The sequence below is a fragment of the Salarias fasciatus genome, chromosome 23 (genome assembly GCF_902148845.1).
Source record: "Salarias fasciatus chromosome 23, fSalaFa1.1, whole genome shotgun sequence".
Lineage (NCBI taxonomy): Eukaryota > Metazoa > Chordata > Actinopteri > Blenniiformes > Blenniidae > Salarias > Salarias fasciatus.
The window spans coordinates 7,280,025-7,299,049 of record NC_043766.1 but is presented as its reverse complement, the minus strand read 5'-3'; the positions used below and the strand labels follow the sequence as shown (position 1 = coordinate 7,299,049).

The following is a 19,025-nucleotide window of genomic DNA, read 5'->3' as shown; positions in this document are numbered from 1 at the left end:
TGGAACCTATAACCTCCGATTGGGAGAGGTTGACTCTACCAACCAAGCGACAGCCTGCAGAATGCAGTGTACTTCAAACTTTTATGTGAAATGCTCTTCCTAATGTAACCTGAGCAGTTCAGTATTGAAGGCTTTAGTGGAATTTGAAACAGCCCCACTTCCTGTTATGATCTTGGTGCTTTAACCTTTTTAATAAAATATATTCAAAATATATTTCAATGCACTTACAATGCAGTCAAAGGAAATAAAGATGAAAGATCTCAATGTGCAGAGAGCTCAGTGTGCAGGGTGATGAATTGGTCATAATAAACACACAAGGAAGCATCGACAAAACAAGGACAACAAAAGCTGCCAACAAGCACTTTCAAGCTGAACACAATTCAGACCCAAAGCAACTTTATGACTGGGTAAAAAAAAAATGTCAATATTGAAGAGTTTGCAAACTTCACCTCCCACACAAATACAGTGTCACATTATGAAGGCAGAGAGTTCATAGATTGCACTCAGTGGGATCTCAGTCCCAAACTGCTCAGATGAACTGTTATAGATCTGGACACAATAAATAACTGCAGTGCTACATGTGTACTTGTAGCTTTATAGTCATCAGAAAACCCTTTTTGTCTTATATTGTCATGATCAAAATTTCTTTCAAAGCAATGCATGTTTTTTCCAGGTTAAAAAAAAAAAAGGAAAGTTGTTCTACTGATATACTGATGTATGATGAAATGGGTATACAGATGATGTTCTAACATTTTTTGAATCTTTGTCTTTTCTAAAGTTCGTCGGACTGCTTCAGCAAGATGGCGGCTTACAACTGCACATTTGATGTAATAGCCAAGGGAGAAGAGTGGCTCTGTCCCCGTGAAGGAAAATGTGACAATCTAACCTCTGACATGAACGCAAGCCACATCAGTGATGCCTGTCTGCCAGAAGAGGAGTATCTGGAAAAATATCTGGGCCCTCGTCGATCATCTGTTTTCTTACCCATCTGCCTGATCTATCTCATCATCTTCTTGATTGGCATCGTCGGAAATGTGCTGACGTGCACGGTCATCGCACGCAACAAAGTCATGTGGACGCCAACAAATTACTACTTGTTCAGCTTAGCCGTGTCCGACCTGCTGGTGCTGCTTCTTGGCATGCCATTAGAGCTGTATGAGCTGTGGCAGAACTACCCGTTTCTCCTGGGGAAAGCTGGCTGCTATTTCAAAACCTTTTTATTTGAGATGGTCTGCCTGGCATCCATCCTCAATGTGACAGCGCTAAGTGTGGAGCGTTACATTGCGGTGGTGCACCCACTGCGAGCAAAGTATGTTGTGACACGCACACACGCCAAGCGGGTCATCTTCACAGTATGGGGCGTGTCAGTGTTGTGTGCTGTGCCCAACACAAGTCTGCATGGGATCGTCACCCTCCACAGGCACTTCGCCGGCCCCACTGGAAACGCAAATGTGGAAATTCGTGACTCTGCCATATGTACGCTTGTGAAGCCACACTGGGTGTACAACCTGACCATTCAGGTGACCACCTTCTTTTTCTTCATCCTCCCCATGCTCACAATCAGCGTTTTATACATGCTCATTGGGCTGCAGCTGAAGCGTGAAAAGATGTGCCAGGCGTTGGAGGCAAACTCGAGTTTCGGACAAGACAGCTTCTGTAACATCCGAACACAGCAGCAAAAGGCACGTCGCCGGCAGGTCACAAAAATGTTATGTAAGTAAAACTATCTGAGAAACATTTAACAAAAAAAAAAATACAACTGTGGTAATTTCAAAATGATGCTGTTATTTTGATGAAAACCCTTTTTTTAGCCAACATGTGTTGAAGTATAATACAAAACAAATTTCCAAGTTTTTGCCAGTGTTTGTGCCTCAAAAAACTGAAACCAGCAGGACAAAAGAGTAGCGTGTGCTGGAGACACAAATGTGCTGCTATAAAGAGGGGTTTCCACTTGATTATTCTCTCCAAGGTGGCTCTCTCTCTCTCTTTCTCTCTCTCTCTCTCTCCCTCCCTCTTTCACTCTTTCTCTCTCTAGCACACACACACACACACACACACACACACACACACACACACACAGTCTCGTATTTCTATCCTTGTGGGGACCTTCCATTGACTCCCATTCATGTCTAGCCCCTAACCCTGACCCTTACCCTAACCCTAACCCACACCACAACAAAGCCTAACCCTAAAGAAATGTTTTTGCACTTTTACTTTTTTCAGTAACAACAACATGGTCAAGAAAACACTGTTTCTCCTACTTAGGACCGGAAAAAGGTCCCCACAAGGCACGTCGTTCCACGTTTTGCTATCCTTGTGGGGACATTTGGCCCCGACAAGGATAGAAATACGAGAACACACACACACACACACACACACACACACACACACACACCACAGTGAGGAGGCCATTCTGTGCTGGTGCACGACATCTCTGCTTTTCCTCAAGAAATATAACATTTGTTTGCAGAATTGTATTGTTAAATTGTAGGTTTGGAGAAGTGAAGCTCAGAGCTCTTCAAATACCTTTTTCTTACAGCTCATTTCTTTCCCCATCGTACAGCTGGACTTCTAAGGACGAACCATCAACGAAACCTCCCACCATCTGACAAACTGGGATGAGCACCAGGGTTTTTGCACTATATACCATTGTCACCTTGAATAGATTTCATATAACAGTTCAGATGAAAAATCTGAAAATGTGTTCCCGCTTAGTGTGAATACACTCAACCTTTGTCCTAAAAAATTCTCTGTATTTGTAAATGTGTGAATATCTGCAACCACAAAACCCTGGTACATTTTAAAGTATATTATCTATCAAATACATCTGGAACTTTTAGTGGCATCTTAAGAAAAGATTAGTGTTGTTACTGTCAGAACTTCTAATTAATTTGAATCCTCTGCAGGCTACATTGCAACTTTATGTTGGTTAAAATGTGACCTGAATAGCCTATTAATATATGAAAAACCTCAGGAGCGCCTGCTATATTGGATACTGTCATACAGTATAAACAGCCAGAGGAAGAATCGTGTTTTACACCCTGTCATTACATGTGTTCAAGTCTCGTCGTCTCTTCAAAGACATCAACAATATAACCTATGAGGTTTTTGTTGTCCATGCGTCAGTTAAAATTTTGTCAAGGAAAAAAATGTTTTAGAATTATGTTTTCTGCCTTGTAAAAGGTCACAGTTCTCCGGAAGGGTTCCCATTAATATAAGCTAAAAGGTCAGGTACCTAAAGGTCAGAAAAAGCAGGAAGTTAATATTCCACTACTCAAGAATTCTTATTGTAACACTTTTTTTGATATTAGTACCGTAAACCATTCAAGCATTTAGTAATCAGCTGTGTTTGGTTTCATTGTTTAATTTTTTCATGAAGGACAGTGTTATAAATAATGTGGTTTTGATAAATTGGTCATTGTAACATGACAGCTTTTAGCTGCAGGAACCAATTACTATTATGGGATGATATGAAATTGGTGGCATTCAAAATATCAGGGAATTATTTATTTTATTAGCTCCTTATTAATCCCCTAGAGGGGATTTTTTTCACTGAACTGACCTATCGATAGGCAGCCAGCCACACAGCGCAGCACTCGGGGAGCTGGTGAGGACTGCCAGTCTAGCTGAACCCACTTTTTTTCATTAACTTGGTAAATTTCTGATACATTCAAACTCTTGGGCTCATTAACCAATGTATTTGCCAAAGTTATCGTCCTAATGGCTGCTTTTCCCCTGTTGTAAGGAACAAAATTACCTTGAACCAAGTGAGCCCTCTTTTGGTGGTATAAATACCATTCTTCAGCTTATATTGACATCCACAACCACAGTACCTCTCTCTGCGTAACCTCATAATCTATTTATGCAAGCCATTTGAGAATTTCAGTAGTTTGTCTCAATGTTTTATTTGTTGCTGCTTTCAGGTGTCGCCATTAGTTTGTAAAACATTTTTTCTTGAGAAACCATTATGGTCAGATTATGAGTGTCTTTCTCCATCCAACACGATACCATAATGAATATTAATTTAAATAAAATGTTCTTTTTTATTTTATTTTTAGTAATTATTGAAGGAACTCCAAAAAACAAACAAAAAAAGTTATTAGTAAGTAAGCTGTGAGTACGTAACTTCAATGATAAAAATCAATATTCCACAAGTATCATCCAAACAAAACCAATAAAAAAAAAAAAAAAAAAATTCAATTTTACTTCACTAAATCAGATTGCCTCAACAGATCCAGTTTTCCTGTGTTGACATTTAGAGTAATGTCACAGGTTATAAATTCATTAATCCCTGATGTAAAGGACAAACACTGACAAACTGCATCAGTGACATTCTGCCCCCAGAGGAACAATTCAATTATGACAAAAGAGAACAACATCAATCAGTCCAACAAGCTCGCTCACTTTTTTTCCCCCCATTGTTTTTCAGTTGTTTTAGTCGTGGTGTTTGGAATCTGCTGGGCACCGTTTCACACTGACCGCCTCATGTGGAGTTTCATCAGCGACTGGACTGACACCCACCTGGAAGTCTTTGAGTACGTGCACATCATCTCCGGCGTGTTTTTCTACCTCAGCTCAGCAGTCAACCCCATCTTGTACAACCTCATGTCCACACGCTTTCGAGAGATGTTCAAGGAAGTGATGTGCCATCGGCCGCATCACATTACTCCCAGAAAACACTCGCTCAGTGTCACCCGGGTGACGCTTCGCAGCACCCTCAGTGATGCTCCGCTCGGCAACGGGGGCGTCGCTTCTGAGTCCAACACAAAAGGTGGAGAAGTGAAAATGAAGGATGAGAACAGCTTTTCATTGAAACTGCAAACTTAAAGGGTGGTTCAAGGCTGATGTATAGTTCGCAGGAAAGCATGGTGTTGTCATAATCGCTCTTTTCTTATCGACTTCCTGCTACACTTCCTGTGGATGTTCTCGACATCCAGTTCTTACTGCACAAGCTGAATGTCTGATCTGGCTGATATGTGGAGGAGCAGGGGCTAAAGGGGACACTCCTCAGCAGTCTATTATCTTTCCAATAATACAAATAACACTGTAGTCAAGAAGAAAAACAAGTCCTAATTTAAGCAGCATAAAATGAAGGCAGCAGTTGAAATAAGCAAATTTGCAGGTTTTAATTTGATTATAGTAGATGAATCAGTACAAAGTTGGGTTTCACTCTTTCCATGATGAAAGAGGATGATTTTTACCGCAACCTTCAAGCGATTGGCGATTAATCTGAATCTATGACAGACTGGTATGTTGAAGTGTAACACTATTTTAAAAAAAAAATACTGGTATAGGCTGGTTCTCTGTGGCAAGATTTATGTTTTCAAAGGTCATGACAAAAAAGCAAGACGACTGAAGGAAAAAAAAGACCTTCAATTTTTCAAAGACCTGCCTTCTCATTTTGAGTCATGTGATCACCTGAAATGAAGTGGGAGATTTTGATTTCTTCATCCTTCTATTATCATCTGAATTAACATAAACTAGGGGCATCAACAATGACACCAAAAATTCTGAAAGACTCTTAAAGTTCTCGAGTGATTGTTTCATTTTTCTGAAACAACTGTTTTGCATCAATAATTAAAAAAGCAAAAAATTCAAAGAATTTCAAGGCATGGCTTTACAATAGGATATGTTTGAGAGAGGATATTTGCCAGTCTTTGCACTCCATGTTGCAATGAATGTAAAATAGGTTCTCTACCACTTTTGTGGAAAACCCTTCCCTGTTTCTTTCAATCTTCTTATAGTTTGATGTGAGGTTTTCATGTTTTCAGAACTACTACTTTGTTTTGATAGAAACACAGCTTTCGCAAATATTGTAGAGTTTTGCTAAGCACAAGCTGACAGTTTGCTAAAGTTTTGAAAAAAAAAAATCAAAAGAGCTTCTGTTGACTTTCATGTAATCAGTACCAGCAATTACACATCACCTCTATGTGCCGTTAAAGCACAATGAAAATGATGGCACTGAAATTGCACCCCTGACTCTTCATAAGGCATTGGAAAAACAAGGTTGTCCATTCCCTGTTTTCTGCATGGATCCTGTTAAATGTACCGTGTAAATGTATTTGTTGCCTATTGTGTCTCACCCAGTGCCACTGTTTTATAGCTTGCAAGTTAAAAAAATATGTTTCTGAGGTATGTGTGCAACAGTTTGCGTTTTAAATCTGTAAAATGTGACAAAGTGAGGAGTTTTCAGAATGTCTTCTTCAGCATAACAGAGAGAATGTGTCATATACTTTTAAGATAAAGAAAAATACTGCACACCCTTGTTGCAAGCACTTTAAAAAAAAATACTGACATAAGCTAAGTGGTGTACAAAAAAGATAATCTCATGCTGAGAATGAGATTTAAAGGAGGGGCTCAGTGAATAGAAATATTCCTACAAACCAGAAAAACGTCAGAAAAATGTTTTGTCAAGCGAGGAAAATTAGGGCAATTGTGATTACCTTCCAGCAAGATATTGGCAGATATTCTAAACTGAACTTTACTAATAGAGAGTTCAGTGTAGTTTCAGTTTTAGAGTTGTACTTTTTCATCCCATACGCCAACATTAATTTTATTGAAAATAATATCATTAATATGAAAATCATCAAGAAGTCTGACAGTCAGCTGAAAACTGTTACGTTCACCAGATGTGTAAAGTGAGAGATTCTGACTATTGAGGCTTTGTGAGGGCAGCTCATGAAAAAATACTTAGAATTCATAGCAGTCCTGTATCTGAGGGAAAAAATGTAATGTGAACATGGATAATATATCTGTTAAATATAGTTCTTTAAATATTTGCATGTGTTTTTGGTGTTTGTGTAACAGAAATCGTGATGAGCATTGTTATTTGTATTTTTTTTTTATTTTTGTTTAAATATTTGTCAGTCTGTATAGTAGATAGTGTCATTTTTCAAAGCTATAGTAATGTGACTGGTTGAGATAATTGAATGAAAACTGTACATTTCTTGAGTTATCCAACATTTCAAGATGTGAACTGGAGAGAAATTTAAATGTGTACTCATTTCCAGATCCACATTGTATTGTGTCGTTTTTTTCTCGTCACTGTTCACTGCTGTCAAAATACTTTGTATTTTTCCAGCTTTTCTTTGGTTTGGTTTTATTTCTTGTTGATATATGTAATAACTGTTTTTTGTGTCAATTTATTTTGTGCAAATATTAAAGCTATAATAAAGAAACAGGAGGAAACTACTGGTTATGATCAATGAAATAGGCTACGAAAGCTGTGGCAGTTGTGTGCCACTACTGCCATTCAATACAGGGTGACAGTAGCTCAGTTGGCAGAGCAGGTCGTCTTATAATCGGAAGGTTGGCGGTTCGATCCCCGCTCCCGCAAGCGTAAAACTGTTGTTGTGTTCTTGGGCAAGACATTTCACCCACCTTGCCTAGCATGGTGGTCAGAGGGGCCGATGGCGCATATTGGCAGCCTCGCTTCCGTCAGTGGCTACAGTAGTAGCTTACTGCCACCCAGTATGGTGTGAATGAATAATGCAATGTAAAGCGTCCTCCCATAGTACAAAAAGACACCCATATGTTTAATCATGAGTGTGTGGTTGCCTGTCGCTCTGTGTTTGGTCTGGGACGACATGTTCAGGTTTTACTCTGCACTTGCCCCTAATTGGTGATTGTGATGGGGTTCCTTTTGGGAAACGTCTCTGCCACAGTGATATAGCAGCATTGAATCTTGATGAATGTAAATTGCTGTGAATGAAAATTGCCTTCTCATTACGACGATACTTCATTTATTCTGTCAATCTTCTGACTGGACATGACACTAACTGACAAAATAGTGCTGCAATCAGGGCCGGCTCTAGGCATAGGCGAACTAGGCGGCCGCCTAGGGCACCACGTCCCGAGGGGGGCGCCGCGGTCGTACAAGGGGCGCCACGACGCTCTGTGTTCCGTGTGCCCCGCTGTGCAGCAGTCCGACGCACCGCGCTCCTCGTCCTCGGCGCTGCCCGGCACTGATCGGTATTGTTCGGCATCGCTCCTCAGCGCATCCCCCCCCCCGCTCAACAAATGTCGGGACCGCTCGAAAAACACGCTCCCAAGGGGCGCTCGTCTCGGGCTCGCCTAGGGCGCCTCTGAAGCCCGGGCCGGCCCTGGCTGCAATCTCACATTTTGTACCTCTGAGTGGCTTAAAAGCCAAGGTTATTAACAGTAATAACATTTTCCACAAGTGATGAACTCTAAATTACAAAAGATAAAGAAGTAGAGTTTTAAGCAACTATTGATGTACAACTACTATCTGATATCAGACTCTCAGGAAAAGTGTCGTTATCTATTGGTTTTCTAACGTGTCAATCAACCTCTCTACATTTGTAGCATAACTGTCATGCTCCTACGCCCTTTTCGTAACCCCCTTCCCCCCCACGCACTCCACCCCGCTTCCCCCATGCTAGGCTCTGCTGCCGCAAATCAACACCTTTTCACCTGTAGACTTGAGACAATTTCCACAAACAATGTATGTTTTAATCTTAAAACAAGACTTGTATGAAAAAGTCCAGAGAGTGAAAGGAGGAGGGTGGGTTTGTTTACGCCTGCATGCTGCAGCGCACACACAGATTAGTTGTGAGCGCCGAGCGTCTGCTCCAGTCATGCAGCTCCACACAAACCTCCCCCGTCCTCCTCTGATCCACCCGAGAGCAGGGACGGGTCACGTACAGGATTTAGAGCAAGTGCAGGATTTTACTCATATTCGCTGTGTTTTGTGTTGTTCAAAAGGACATGTTGGTAGCTATGTGTTAGCGCTTTGATGCTAAGTTGCTACATGCTACATGCTACTTTCTGCATAAGGAGGAGGCATTCCTCCATAGAGAGCAGGGGAGGAGGGGGTGTGGGTCACGCACGCAACTGTCACTGGATTTCTCTCTCCATGGAAAATCCTCTGTACAACCTTTAAGGTACTCAGGGCGAATCTCGTCCACCCCCAGTGCCTTGCCACCGAGGAGCTTACCAACCACCTCAGTGACTTCAGCTTGGATGATGGTTGAGTCCACCTGTGAGACCTCAGCCTCTGCTTCCTCCACGGAAGACGGGGCCATGGGATTGATGAGGTCCTCAAAGTATTCCTTCCACCATTTTTTTGGAACCCAAAAAAAAAAACAAAACAAAAACAATAAAAACATCAGAATATACATGGAATTCACTGGCAGCAATAACATCCATGCAGAAGATGCTCTGACAACACATTCCGTTTTCAGGGGTAGAAGAGCACTGAGAGATGTGTATTGGAGCACATTCACCTCTTTGGGTGGTAATCCATTTCCTCCAGTGGTCATAAATGTTTCATTGGCTCTTCTTCTGGGTGCTAATTTGTTCTCCAAATTAAATTTGGAATAATACTGACTTAATTATACTAACTTTTCCAGTTTTGTTTTCTCTGTCTGTACAATCTGTTTCAACAGTTGACATCAGAGTTATTTGTGTTACACCTGCTGAATGTTACTTTAGTGAGGTCAGTGTGTTACGCTGTGTGTTGATGTTGGCTGTTAAAATAACTCCAAGACACTAAAAACACACAAAAAAAACAACACTGGCCAATGTTGATTTTTAACACAACAAAAGAGTCTCTATAAGTCCAGTTTTGTAACACTCTCAGAGTTAATTTAACACGAGTGAATTTCTTGTGAACCTGAAGGTCTTTCTCAGAAATAATAGGAGCTCTTCACTATAAGCTGCTCTCTGGTGTGATTGCATAAAAGGCTTGTGAAGGACTCATCACACTCTTCAGATCTCTCACCTTGTTTTACTGAAACTCTTGTAGTTGAATATGAAATCACAGAGACATGACATGAATAAACTAGCAAGAACATACACTGCAATGGGGAAAAAAAATCTGACTTGTGTCGAACTTGACCAGTTCACTTGAAAGGAATATTCTTAGGATGTGCATTCAGTATCACACAGTTGGTTTGGTTGGATTAAACGTTGTAAAACAGGTGTATTTCTAAGTCACATCATAATTTGACAAAGACAATACCAGGGCCTCAAGGACTAGTTTGAACTGTCTTAGTGAAAACTAAAAGTGACTTTTAGCAAAGACCCAGTGAAAAGCTATTTACTTCTATGCTGAAAACTGAGCTCAAAAAAATTCAACTGACTCCAGCATCTGACCTCGGAAGAATTCGACACAAACAAGAACATGGCCGTGCATGCATACCAAAACATTTCACATGGACACTCACAAAGTAGACTATTTTGCTTTATTTCACTTCCTAACTGTGAACTAAGAACTTCGAAACAATGAATTGCCATCACACAGAAAATTTACGTCACTCTTTTTTTGGCACATGCCGTTCACTCTGTTTGTATCATACTGTTCACACTGCAGTCTGAGCAAGATCGCATTTCAAATGCAGATCAAATGATCATGCATTAATATCGGATCACAGCAAGAAATCAGAATTGAACATCAAGACCTGCAGTGTGAACATAGCCATAATCAAGTTTTCATTGAATATTTCTATAACTGATTTGCTATAGCAATCACACATTTACTTGTATGTTGGAATCGTGTGTCCTCATGTTGCTGAAACGGTTTCATGTTGCTTGAAGGTGAATTAACTTGCTTGATGTTTTAAATTAATGTAAAAAGAGCAAATAAAATTATTTTAATCTTTCTAGAACCTTTCATCCAAAAATATACATGTTGGCAATTGCAAAAAAAAAAAAAAAAAGTGAAATTCCATTATTAAAGAAGTTTGACTGAATTCTTTGAAAAAAGGTAAATTCTTTTGCAATTTAACAGTGTCTGCTGTAAAGAAATCATTTCAGCTATTCTGCCTTTAGACTGTGGTAGTCATGGTCACACATTCAACCTGCTCAGTAAATAAAAGGTATGAATGCTTCACACTTAAAACACTTGAGAGCCAGTTGAAGAGAATAATCACATTGGAGGGGATATAGTGTTCCCAAAAATCCTCCTCTCATAAATAGCTGTTTGTAATCATGTCACACTCAAGGCTCCCAAGAGGAGGAGATCATGATTGGAGAACAGGGACTTATCAATGCATAAGCACAACTCTCAACAGTGAGTATCAGCAAACTTTGAATGCACATACACAAAATCCTCACTTGGACCCATCTGGAAGATGTTAAATAGGAAGAACATTAACAGCTTGGTTTGAACAAGATTGAAAAAATCCACCTCCACTCCTACCCCTTTCCAACCCCTACCAAAAAAAAAAGGAAAGGTAAAATTGTCCTTGTGGCAACATTTCAAATAAAGAACTGAGATGACATGTATTAAGGAATGAAAGCAAATTAGTTTTGGTAGTTCAAAAATGTCAGACGCACTTTATTATTATCGATATATATCTGAAATTATTGTGTCAAAAAATCAATCAATTCTCCAGTCTAACTTCCAATGAAGTGTGTCATCAATAGAAACCACTGAAATCACCCTGTGCTCACACTCATCTTTATGTTTAAATTACCAGCTAAAAATGATGGAACACTTAATAATGACAGGAATATAGTAAAACCGATGCAGAAGAAATTATCTTGGTGGCAGTGCCCAAAGATAGACAAAAAAAAAAAAAAAAAAATTGAAACGAACGATGCACGTGAAGTGCTGTAAATTTGTATGATTGTACTAATGTGTGTAAGTGTGAGGTACAATTTGCTCCAATCAATTTGTTCAAGACACAGATACATTCTATAGTTAAATAATGAAGAATACACAAACATCAGAATTTATCTGAGCAGAATTTGAATGCTGTTCAGGAACAACGTGTTAAGATTGGAGAGTACAACATCTGAATGCATCTTGATGTGGTTTGTGAAACAGGAAAATAATTTCTACAGAAGTAATTCGAGCAATTCGAATATATTGGGGTAAAAATTGGGGGGGGGGGGGGTTCTCTTGTTGACATCGACAAAGTAAGATTTCAGAATCGCATGTTTGAGTGTATATTTCCTTAAAAGTTTAGTGCGCAATTGAGGGAGGTGACTCAATTTTTCACTTCTGGGGGATAATACAGAGGCTCTGGGAGGCAATGTGACTGTAAAGACACCTTTTTTTAAGTGAATTTTGCAATAATATGACTCCTTTAAAGTATCTTCAGTGACTTGTGTGTTTGTATAATCAAACAGGCATTTTATAAGGGTAGATTAAAAAAAAAGGAAATCAGCAACATGTAAGACATTTTTCCTCCTCCGCTGCACCGATAGCTCATCTTTGTAATATCTTTGTAGATAAACTCCTTGCAACATAATAATTGTAATACTTCATATACAGTAATTTATGGATATTAGTTCAAACTAAACACAGTTGAATCACAGAGATGGAAAGGAGCAATGTTTTACAATGTGCAACAGCAAATAACTCCCAGAAACATTAGAAATTAGAAATAACCTTAGAAAATGAAGATGACGTTAATGAGGGGCAGCATCATGGAGCACTGGTTAGCACTCGAAGTTTCCATTTCAGAAGTTTTTAGATGAGTCTTTCAGTGCTTGTTCCTGAACTGAGGGGGTTTAACCTGTATAATTCAACTTTCTCCCGTGATCCAATTACATGCTGTTTAGATTAATTGGTGATTCATTAGCGTAGGCCTATACTATCCAAGTTATATTCAGTGGTTTTGGCCTCATATTGTTGATTAAAAAAAAAACACAAGATCCTCACTGAAATAACTTTAATAATGCAGTATGTAAGTGGATGTTTGAATCATAAAGAAAGAACATGAAACTGAAGTTGTGCTTGTCTGAGCATTTCTGATACTCTAATCTCAGACACATGGACAAGTAAAGTATTAGAAGCCAAAAGTATTATAACAGCACCTTAGCAGTCTGTTCATTTCCAAGTATATTTCTTTTGGTACCATGAAATGTCCCATTTATTCATGTAATTGGCTCTCTTAACTACCAAAGTAACTCTGAATTAGTTTTCAAGGATTTAAGGTAGAAAAGCAATTAGGGGTTCAATATATGACTTCATTGAGGAAATCAATAGCCATGTTTAATCACTGTGCTGAATGAGAACACTATTTATTCAAGGTTTAAATAACACACAACATAAACAGCAACCAAGATTGACTCGTACATGTCGTTCCATGAAAGTAATGTGTAAATGTATTATATATGTTTGACTTTCTAAATGCATGGCAACATTTTCCACTGATAAAAAGAGCTTGAACATGGACAGTCACCATGTAACTTAATGGTTCGTCAGTGTTAACAAGTTATATCAGACTGCAGCTGAGTAATGTTTATTCTTCAATCAAACCTCCATTCTATGCAGACCAGGTTTTAAAAAATTTGAATTCTTTAGCAAAGCCAGAGGGAAAATTATTGATTACATGTAAATATATATTTTAAAAAATATTGAAAGAGATTGATTCGATATCAAAATTGTACAGTATGCTCCCTCTTTCTTTCATTTGTTTGTAATAGCCAAAGCTAAAAAAACCAAACAAAATGGTCCTTACATCCACGAGTCAGTGGCATGCCTGTAAAAAAAAGACCTGATTTGCTGAACAAAAAAATGAAACAAAAAAAACCCCAGCCAAGCTCATAAATGTAATTACTTCAGCAAAATTATATTTATTAGTTATGCAAATTTGTGGATTGTTTTTGCTTTAAATTAATTTGAGAAGGTCTCTTATGAGGTTGACACACACACACACACCATGATGTATCTGTCTGTGGCCTGAGGTAATAAAGCTTTTTATAAAAGCAATAACTTGAAAATTAGCAGGCAAAATCCCATGTTGTGCAGCATATCATTTGTTAATTTATAATCTATTTAAGCAAACTGAGCCTACCCGCACAACCAGCAGTCACATCTAACCTCAGAGGCCATTCTGCTGCATTCAGGTAGTGGTACTGTTTACTTAGTGTATGCAGATTGAAGCAAAACAACACAATATCTGTCAGTATTGTTTTGTGAAAAAAAATCCCCAACTCTCCACCCAAACCAATAACTTAACTGAAATCACGATGCAAAATGCAACACAGATATGACACAATATTGGAAAAGGGATATCTGCATGTTGTTATGGCTCAATATTTGGATATTGTTTTCCATAACTGGTGGGCTTGGATAAACAAAGAATGTCATGCAGCCACAGTCTTTAGTGAGTTCACCCTAACAGCAGTCATCAGAAGTATTTCCATACAAAAACCTTTATCTATATTCCATTTATCTCAGTACAACAAAGAAAACATAGGAAAGGCCTCTTATGCATGATTTTCACTTTTAAATTTCTTTCAAATAATAATAATAAAAAAAGACACAAGGCATAGGAGTCATTTGATATTCATTATTCTAACCCATTAAAGCAATGAAGCATGTCCCCAGACATTAACCTCCCTTGTTAATTAAGATAAATAATACAATTCCCATATGGTTTTCTTTTATCTGTGATCTCAGCAGTATTTATTAATTTTTTCAGACATTCTTGTTCTGCAATAAATACATAGCTTCAACAAGCTTTATATAATCTAAGCGTGTTTGCTTTGTAGTATCAACTGTCAATTAAACAGTCAATTTCAATTTTGGATGACCATGCGTGGGTCGTGCTACAGGGTTGTGTTCACGGTCTATTGATCTGGATAGGTACTGGGCAATAGGCCAGCTTCATGCCAGTGCTCTGCAAAACCAAGTTCACACAATCACTGCAGTGAGCCCTTATATTGTGTGGAAAACTGAAGATATTATATAGAGCAGGGGATATAAGAAACAAGGCTACAAGTGTAAGGCCCAAGAAGATCATTTGCATTGTAGCTATGTCAGGTAATATCAACAAAAGTAGAAGTAAAAGCCTTTTTGGTCCACAGCGAGATACTGCTTTTCTGTGTCTCTCCATTCATTAATTTCACCTCTACTTCAGTTCATCAGGAGCATATTGGAAAATCACAAAGCAAATATAGTACATGTCTCAAGTATTTCCTGAGAGACAAACTGATTTGAGATGTCGCATTGAAGAATTTGTAATGTAATTTTATAAACACTGTTTTGTGTACGATCAACGCTAAAGGGTGACCGTTCGAAGAGGAGGGAGAACTTAACAGTCAAGTAAAGGAACAAAAACAAAAACAATCTTTAAGATAAAGTTTAGGGACTTTCAGTCGAAGGTCTAATCTATCATGCCCACTTTGATGGAGGTATAGCATATTCCTTATGACTACAAACCAGCTGATTCCTAAGCAAACTCCTCATCAAGCGTTGCTATCTATTATTGTAACAGATTAAGCCATTTTTGGCAGGGCAGACTGTAATGTACTTACAGATCACCTACAGTAGTCTCAGAGCTTCATCAGAATCCCAAGTAATTTATTTCTGTATAGGGTTTTTGCTTCAATTCCTGATTAGACATCTGAGGATAACTATTTAGGACAGGCAGGCTCCGTGAAATAGATGTTCAACCCACTTAACTATTACCGTACTTCACACTCAGTGAAGTCTCAAGAAGACCGATGCTGCATGTCTGCAGCACGAGTCTGCGCGATTATGTCTTCTTTTTTATGGATGGAACAATTTTTCAAGCATGTCATGATTGTAAGACCATGTCAGTCACACCAGGCAGTCTCTCATGTAGACTCTTGCGAGGTAATACTGGAGAACAAAATAAAATCAAATACAACAGTGTATGAAAATTTGCATTTATTACACAATTTTTAAAAAATAGATGCTACTTTTGAACATTCTGAGATTCTTATAACATCAAACCCTTTAAATCCAGTCTTACAGGACTTAAAATGATCGGAATAATGTACCTGGGCCTGCAGGACTGAGAATCTGTGGATCCTTCAGCATGCCAATCAAAAATATGACGGCATAAAATGAGCACAATAAGAAAGAAAGACATAGAGTTACACAAACAAAAGTGTCAACCCCCCGCCCCCCCCCCAAAAAAAGAACTAACAATGTGTTCATTCAATGGTCTGCTTGATGCCCCATAAAACTCCTTCTATTAATGTTGCAATATAGAAAATTGTGACCACATTGATGTTTTCACTTCAATGCTGAAAACATGTCCAGCAAAAGCATTTCATGAATCTTGATGTTTGCATCCCAACAACATGGTTTTTAAGACCATCCAGTCCAGTGATGTTTAAGGTCACAAAAGCTTTTGAGAGAGAGAGAGAGAGAGAGAGAGAGAGAGAGAAAGGAAAAGAGAGGGAGAGAGAAAGGAAGAGAGAGAGAGAGAGAGAGAGAGAGAGAGAGAGAGAGAGAGAGAGAGAGAGAGAGAGAGAGAGAGACAACAGGCAGGCTTTGGTTTTAAACGCCCACCATGTCAGATTGGTAAAGCCCGGTAAGATCCTTCTTCATTTCAGAGTCACAGCGTCAGCACAGGCATGCAATACTTTGATACATGACTGCATTTGTGCAGATCTGAAGAAGCAGTCCTTACATATGTCATTACTTCAAAGCGTTGGAGGCCTGAAATGCTGACAGTAAGCAGTCTGATAAATTTTCACCTCAGGTCTTTTCATTGAGAGAACTTCTTTGTCCTCTATCACTCTGCCCTCAGTAGTAATAGATTCCAAAAACTGCCACCACACAGAATAAGCTGTCCTGTGGAAAAAAAAAAAAAAAAAATACAGGTCATTCACAAAAATTGTCATTCAGAATTTTGTTCCAGCTTCATCACATTAATAATACTCACGTTCATAAAAACATCCTCTGCATAATTGTCTGTGTCCGCATCCCAAAGACACCTGGCGGACATTCTGGAAAAAATGCATAAGGAGGCTAACTCTGTAGGGCATAACAAAAATTAAGAGCTTGCAGATAAACACTGCATTTTGTGATGAAATAAAAAAGAGGTCTTTTATAAATATAATATAAATGCAATTTATCTTCTATTTTGCCATGATGGGATGACAAGGAAAAATGATATCTGATAGTTGAGCAGGCTATTGAAAACATGGGGCAGAGATTACTGAGTTTTTTTGCTCTCCATACAGTGAACATATATCCTCAATGAGAGGAAAGAAAAGTGAAGGATGAAAACCAAGACTGAGTAATTTATTTAAAGAATAAAAAATCATGATCTGATGCGCTACCACTAACTTTACATTGCAGCGGAAATATTGATATAATACTGTTAAGATATAAACCACAACAGCTCATATGGCGAGAAGTCATATCTACCCATTCTAATTTCTCAATTAAAGTAATCAAAGTGCTTCTGAAACTCTCTTGGTAAGACAAAAGAAATAAATACATCAAGTATATATGAACACACTTACTTGACTCCCTGTCCCCGCTGTTCTCCTATAACCACTTGCACTACAAGCTTGTACCTGTCAAATCCAGCACCTGTCATAGAGTAGAAACATAATGCATGAATGTGCCTCAAAATCTGAAGCAAAATTGTACATGTACAGAATGAATTGTACTATAGATTATAATGACTAAAATTACATGGAAAAAATTTCCATATCATTGATCACTGCTGGACTAATACATCATGTATTATTTGTATTATTTGCACAAAAGTGCCCTGAATATGACTTGCTACTTTTATATGTACTATGCTTTTCTTAAGTATGCTTTTCATATGTTGTTTAATATACATTGTAATGATATGTGAAATTAGATGAACTAACAACAGATTGAGATGGCATTACTCACTCTTCACTTTGTCTTTGATGCTGTCTGCCAGTGATCGAGATAGATCTGCTACTTCTTCTTGGTCGTACCGGATGCCTGACAGTCGCTCCCTCACAATTTCACGAATGCACTCCTTCACAATGGTTGGCTTAAACCTGGAAGATTTGGAAATTAACAGCAACAACACAAGAAAAAGAACTTCAGAACAATTGACGTCTCTCGAACTGGAGGGACAGAGATATCACAAACCTAATTTATTTAACTGGGTGGTGTATTTATAAACAATAATTTGTGGGGGAAAAAACAGTAATACTGTGTGTCCGAAAGTCTTCGCCTGTAATTTAAAGGAAGCAAATGTTTTGTTTTGTTTTTTTTCTTCTTTGTTTTGTTATTTCTTTTTAAAGGTCCATCAATAGTTTCTCAGATCTGGCCGTGTTTAACTTTCACAGTTCATATTTTAATTTGTTGATATTATTTATTCCGTTCTGCGTAAAAATCAATGTGAAACAGCGTACACCGAGAAGTCGCATTATATTCTCCTCTGGATGTTTATCATTTTTGACACATCACTGATCTAAACATGTCACACACATAGTTCAATAACATGAGACAGATGTTTGGTCTGTATGATTAAAATAAAAATTTAGATGATTGTGATCATATGGCGTAGAGTGCCGCCTCGTTAAATGAGGGTTTATTCACAGATCTGGACGGAATGACCCGCAGAAGTGAAGCATCCGCAACACACGAGCGAGCTAACAGTGGTTAGCCACGAGCTAGCTCCAAAGACACACTTCTCCCACACAAAAAAAGAAGCATAGACGTCACCCATCAACTTACTTGTGCTGATGCTTCGGGCGTATGAGGTATGCATCCGACCCCTCCATTACTGTGTTCTTGCGGAGCAAAGAAAGTATTTAGGAAAAAAGGTAAGAGCGCGAGCAAGCTAGCTTCCAAGTGGTTGTAGCTGTTGCCATGGCGACGTACTCACTGCGCTTCCTGTTCCAAAATAAGAGTACTCTAAAGAAGTGTGTGTGTATGTGCGTGTGTGTGTGTGTGTGTGTGTGTGTGTGTGTGTGTGTGTGTGTGTGTGCGCGCGCGCACTTCTTTCTTTCTTTCTTTCTTTCTTTCTTTTTTCTTTATTATCTCACCCATTGTCATTTAGAAGACTTTTAAAAGAGATAGATAGATAGATAGATAGATAGATAGATAGATAGATAGATAGATAGATAGATAGATATCATTTGTTTGCAAAAATTTCATTTCAGAGACTATTTACTTATTTGTTCACGTACCGATATTGCTGAGGCTGTCACCATATGTGCATCAAAACTTACCATATGGAGTATGTGTGTGTGTGTGTGTGTGTGGGGGGGGGGGGGGGGGGGGGGGGGGGGGGGGGGGGGTTTCCGTGTTGTTTGCTTGCAAAATTGAAACTCAGTCTTTATTATTGACATGG

General features: G+C 38.7%; 2 protein-coding genes across 2 annotated transcripts; one reads left to right on the top strand and one right to left on the bottom strand.

Moving 5' to 3' along the window:
• Positions 1–800: 800 nt before the first annotated feature.
• On the top strand, positions 801–4,827 carry nmur1a (neuromedin U receptor 1a). Its single transcript, XM_030083643.1, has 2 exons — positions 801–1,713; positions 4,430–4,827. The coding sequence occupies exons 1-2, from the start codon at positions 801–803 to the stop codon at positions 4,825–4,827; spliced, it is 1,311 nt and encodes a 436-aa protein (XP_029939503.1).
• Positions 4,828–15,602: 10,775 nt separating this feature from the next.
• On the bottom strand, positions 15,603–18,930 carry dynlt2b (dynein light chain Tctex-type 2B). Its single transcript, XM_030083269.1, has 6 exons — positions 18,862–18,930; positions 18,407–18,462; positions 17,588–17,721; positions 17,203–17,272; positions 16,617–16,680; positions 15,603–16,525 (listed from the first exon to the last, which is right to left on the bottom strand). Exons 1-6 carry the CDS (start codon positions 18,904–18,906, stop codon positions 16,478–16,480), a joined length of 417 nt encoding a protein of 138 aa, XP_029939129.1. The 5' UTR covers positions 18,907–18,930; the 3' UTR covers positions 15,603–16,477.
• Positions 18,931–19,025: the final 95 nt, after the last annotated feature.

Bases quoted from the DNA above. Each gene is read 5' to 3' on its own strand.
- nmur1a (XM_030083643.1), top strand. From the start codon at position 801: ATGGCGGCTTACAACTGCACATTTGATGTAATAGCCAAGGGAGAAGAG. The intron at 1,714-4,429 runs GTAAGTAAAACT...ATTGTTTTTCAG, and splicing joins GCAGGTCACAAAAATGTTAT to TTGTTTTAGTCGTGGTGTTT.
- dynlt2b (XM_030083269.1), bottom strand. From the start codon at position 18,906: ATGGTAAGTTTTGATGCACATATGGTGACAGCCTCAGCAATATCG. The intron at 16,681-17,202 runs GTAAGTGTGTTC...CATTTTTTCCAG, and splicing joins CAGCGGGGACAGGGAGTCAA to AATGTCCGCCAGGTGTCTTT. The intron at 16,526-16,616 runs GTGAGTATTATT...TTTTTTCCACAG, and splicing joins CAGAGGATGTTTTTATGAAC to GACAGCTTATTCTGTGTGGT.